At 35.8% G+C, this 5,058-nt stretch overlaps 1 protein-coding gene across 4 annotated transcripts in view; it reads left to right on the top strand.

Moving 5' to 3' along the window:
• Positions 1 to 5,058, top strand: part of CDK14 (cyclin dependent kinase 14) — a 606,959-nt gene that overhangs the window by 129,808 nt on the left and 472,093 nt on the right. For all 4 annotated transcript variants that reach the window (XM_017895344.1, XM_017895345.1, XM_017895347.1 and 1 more), the window contains one exon: positions 723 to 968. In XM_017895344.1, the coding sequence (XP_017750833.1) occupies positions 723 to 968 (246 nt within the window). The remainder of the gene's footprint in view (positions 1 to 722; positions 969 to 5,058) is intronic.

Raw genomic sequence — 5,058 nt, forward strand, 5'->3', positions numbered from 1 at the left:
TTTCTGAATCATTAAGAAGTGGGATGTCTGGGTCATATGGTACATCTAGTTCTAGATCCTTGAGGAATTGCCATACTGTTTTCCATAATTTCAGTGTTTTTCTTTTACCACGTTATTTCTTTTAATCCATTAGCTTTGAAATAAAGAAAACCCCCACCGTTGTCCTCAGTTCTTTAATATCTCTAACCATTAGCTCCGTTCATTCCAATTGGCAGATGAAATCAAGATGGGGACAGATTTTAAGCATACGTATTCATGCATAAAACTTTTAAACAACATAATGCCCTTTCCTTCTCTAGCCTCGGTTAGCTGCTTACACGATGACCCATCAGTTAGTGTGCATCTGATTTGCCTATTTTTTGTTTTTTAAATTAAGGCCAGTTACCCAACCTCTTAATGATTCAGAAATAAACCACTTCCAGTCAGATGGTAAAACATGTGACAGAGTTCAAGAATCATCTTAGGGTACTACTAGCAGCCTGGGCCTTAAGTTTCTCATTTTAGAGGTAGATTTTTTAGTGTAAGCTCTAAGTGAGTATAAACAGAATGATTGTGAGAAATTTTTTGTACTGTAATTTATGCTGATGCAGCTTTTAGAATGTGGGCTTTTTGGGTATTTCCTGAAACTGAAATTGGCATGCTTTCTAGAGTAATATATTGCCATGTTTAGTGATATTAAAGTTGCAGTTAAGAGTTCTGAATTTAATTTCTTCTTTTCTCAGATATGTGTCACAAAGATGTCTACACGGAACTGCCAGGGAATGGACTCAGTGATCAAACCCCTGGACACAATTCCTGAGGATAAAAAAGTCAGAGTTCAGAGGACACAGAGCACTTTTGACCCATTTGAGAAACCAGCTAATCAAGTAAAGAGGGTGCATTCTGAGAACAATGCTTGCATTAACTTTAAGACCTCCTCCACTGGCAAAGAGTCACCTAAAGTTAGGCGGCACTCCAGCCCCAGCTCGGTAAGTGCAATCTTTTTGTTTATCACTGGGTAAACAGAAGGAATAGCCCTCTTACAATAATAGCATGCTGTGCTGGAAGACAGCATGAAACTTTATCAGTGCCTTATTATGCATTCTCTCCCAGGGTGGTTGAATGTTTTGGAAGAGAGAGAGCAAACTATATATGGACTCCTTATTTATAAGCACTAAGCAAGCAAATGAATGAAATGATTCAACTTATTTTGGAAAATCATTTTCCCCTTAATTGTTTCTAGTTAGAGGAATTTATAATTAAATGTCTTTTGTATTTCAAACCCTTGGAGAGGTTATTGAACTTTACTGTGTAGGCAGTAAGGATAGTTTTGAAATTAGCAAATTCACAAAGAATTTCATTGCAGAATAAATGTCAAAATTTGTTCACTTGTGTTAATCCAGTCTTTTTGTGGGGGTAGTCCACCAGTCTTGCTCATGTGACTTCCCTAAAATGACAAATTGAAGTTCTTTTCCAGGACAAAGCCCTGTACTGAATGGAAAATGCTGGAGTAGAAATCTGTGTAGGGTAGATTCAATAGGACCAAAGGAAAGAGAATGTCCAGAAAGAAGTGTTAGAGGGAAACAGACTTTAGATATAACTAGTGATTTACAAGTTAGAAAGGAACACACCAAGAGAGAATGTTCTCTGTTATGTTTCTATCCTCAAATACATTTTTTCCCATTTTTTGGCTTAAATTAATATACATTATTTACAGTTGTATGGTAATATAAATTTTGGTCATAGGGAAACCACAAGTGTGCTATGAGTAAATTTCCTTCCTTGCACAACTTTTTGATTTTCTTAGTTGTCATTGTCTACTTTTCCTTTGTTCAAATTAGCATAATTTTAAACACAATTTGAGGCCTGCAACTATTTGCCAAAACTGTAAAATGCCTCCAAAACAAATCAGATAATCTATCAGTTTTTCTCCCCCACTGAGATTGCCCTGGCAGTTCTTTATAGTCATAATATAATATGGATTGGTTAATCTCTAATCCTATAGTCATAAGGCTTCCTCTTCTGAGAATGTTTTCCTCCTTTTTTAGTGTTAGCCACCCATTCTCTGGGTTACATGTCTGTCTTGTTCTTGGTTTATTTCATTGTTTTAAAGTATATCCTCCAGTAGTTTCTTGAGAAAGGGTGATGGGGGATTTGCCATATGACTATGTTTTTATCTGTCATTGATTACTTCATTAATAATCTGGTCAAGTATATGATTCTAGTTTAGAAAATAATATTTTCTTAGACTTTTGAATACCTTGTTTTATTGTTTTCTAGGTGCCTAGATTGTACTGACATCCCTAGACTATTCTGATTTCCCAATTCATTCTTTATTTGCTTTTTTCTTTGTGGAACTTTCTAGGACTTTCTTTTTATCCCTGGTGTCATCCTTTTTCTTGGTGTTCAATGGGTGTTTTCAGTTTTCAAGTTAATTTCTTTCAGTTTCAACAAATTTTCTTATATGTTTAATTTTTTTAATCTTCTCTTTTAAAAGAACATTTTCATTAGATGGATGTTGGCATTATTGGATTGATCTTCTAGTTACCTTACCTTTTCCCTATTATTTTAAATCTTTTTTTCCTACCTTCTTGGTTTTTTTAACTTTAATTTTAACCCTTTAATTGCATTTTAATTATACTAACATTTATTTCCACAAACTCTTTCTTATTCTTTGAATGCTCTTTTAAAAATTATCCTGTTTTATTTCAACAAATAACATATCACTTCATGTATTTCTGAGGATACAAAATGTAGCTTGGGAAATTTTTTTTCCTTTTACATATTCTCTGAATTGTTTCTGGATTTCCTTTGAGTTTCTTGTTTCTGTTTATTTGTTTTGGTCTCTGCCTTACCTGTTGAGATTTTTGGTAGGTCTATGTCATGCCTCTTGGAGAGAAACTGTTGGCTCTCAGTTTATGTTATGAGTAATGTACTCAGAAGCTGATTGGAAGCTTTGTGCCCGGGTGGCTGGTGAGTTGGTGGGCTTCAGCATAGGAACTATTGGTGAAGACCTAGTCGTCTTATTTAAGTACTCTCAAATATTACTATCTCTTGATCTTGTTTTCGTTACTGGGTGTTTCTCCGAAAATGGACTTCCCTAATTTATTTTTTTTAGGACATATAAACCTAGCTGTCACTATTCTGAGATGATCAAGAAGGGACTGAGGACCTTTCAGTTCTCTATGCAGACTTTCTCATGATTTTTTTTTTTTCATTCAGTATGATTCTTCAATCTGATATCCACTCTGCCTGGTATCCAAGCCCCAGTTGAATTCTCTGATTCAACCTCTTCAGGGAATACATCTCTGGCGGGACTAGGAAGGGATAGGGGGCTGGCCGAGGGAGACTAGGGGCAAAGACCTCCATCTAGCTTAAATTCATTCCAACTAATCATATCATTTGTAGCCCCAGTTTGAACTTCAGCTTCCAGTTTTTGAGTATTTTTGGGACTCTGAAGTATGAATTGACTTATTTCTTACTGGCTTATGCCTTGGATCATGTAGGTATCAAGGTTTTTTTTTTGGTTTGTTTGTTTTTTTCACTCATCCTAGGCAATGTGACATCTCAACCATTTGTGTCCTGTCTTTACATTTTTATTTCTGTCTTGTCTCTAGTGTTTTCTATACTAATTTTGATTGCCCTTATGGGTATTAATTTTACTATTGTTTTAGTATGGATTTGTAAGGGGGAGAGATAAATACATGTGTTCAAGTCATCAAGCTTTCTGGAAATTTTCACTGTTTCTCAATTGTATTTTTAGATTTCTTTAGATCCTCTTGGGCTTACCCTTTCCTGGTTCACCCTGGGATAACTTTTTAAAATATATATTAGGGCATTTATATTACTTTGTGGGAACTGCATTGCTTTCTTTTGTTTTAGGAATTTTGCTTCAATTCAATGTGCCCTGGAAAAGTGTCTTTTGCCTTATCAAATTGGAAATGGCTTCGTTTTCTCTTTTAGCAGGATGCTATAATATCCTGTTTTTTTCTGAGTCCTTTCTATTTGCTACCCTTTTAAAACATTTTTTTTTCTTTTTTTTAAATTATACTTTAAATTCTGGGGTGCATGTGTAGAACGTGCAGGTTTGTTACGTAGGTATACACATGCCATGGTGGACTGCTGCACCCATCAACCTGTCATCTACATTAGGTATTTCTCCTAATGCCATCCCTCCTCTAGTCCCCTACTCCCCGAGAGGCCCTGGTGTGTGATGTTCCCCTCCCTGTGTCCATGTTTTCTCATTGTTCAACTCCCACTTATGAGTGAGAACATGTCGTGTTTGGTTTTCTGTTCTTCTGTTAGTTTGCTGAGAATGATGGTTTCCAGCTTCATCCATGTGCTTGCAAAGGACATGAATTCATCCTTTTTTGTGGCTGCATGGTATTCCATGGTGTATATGTGCCACATTTTCTTAATTCAGTCTATCATTGATGGGCATTTGGGTTGGTTCCAAATCTTTGCTATTGTGAACAGTGCCACAGTAAACATGTGTGTGCATGTGTCTTTATAGCAGAATGATTTACAATCCTTTGGGTATATACCCAGTAATGGGATTGCTGGGTCAAATCGTGTTTCTAGTTCTAGATCCTTGAGGAATCACCACACTGTTTCCACAATGGTTGAACTAATTTACACCCCCACCAACAGTGTAAAAGTGTACCTATTTCTCCACAGCCTTTCCAGCATCTGTTGTTTCCTGATGTTTTAATGATCGCCATTCTAACTGGCACGAGATGGTATCTCATTGTGGTTTTGATTTGCATTTATCTAATGACCAGTGATGATGAGCTTTTTTTCATATGTTTGTTGGCTACATAAATGTCTTCTTTTGAGAATTGTCTGTTCATATCCTTTGCCTATTTTTGATGTTTTTTTTTTTTCTCTTGTAAATTTGTTTAAGTTCTTCATAGATTCTGGATATTAGCCCTTTGTCAGATGGATAGATTATAAAAATTTTCTCCCATTCTAGAGGTTGCCTCTTCACTCTGATGATAGTTTCTTTTGCTATGCAGAAGCTCTTTAGTTTAATTAGATGCCATTTGTCAATTTTGGCTTTTGTTGCCATTGCTTTTGGTG

This window comes from Rhinopithecus bieti, unplaced genomic scaffold (assembly GCF_001698545.2).
Source record: "Rhinopithecus bieti isolate Rb0 unplaced genomic scaffold, ASM169854v2 scaffold_26425, whole genome shotgun sequence".
Lineage (NCBI taxonomy): Eukaryota > Metazoa > Chordata > Mammalia > Primates > Cercopithecidae > Rhinopithecus > Rhinopithecus bieti.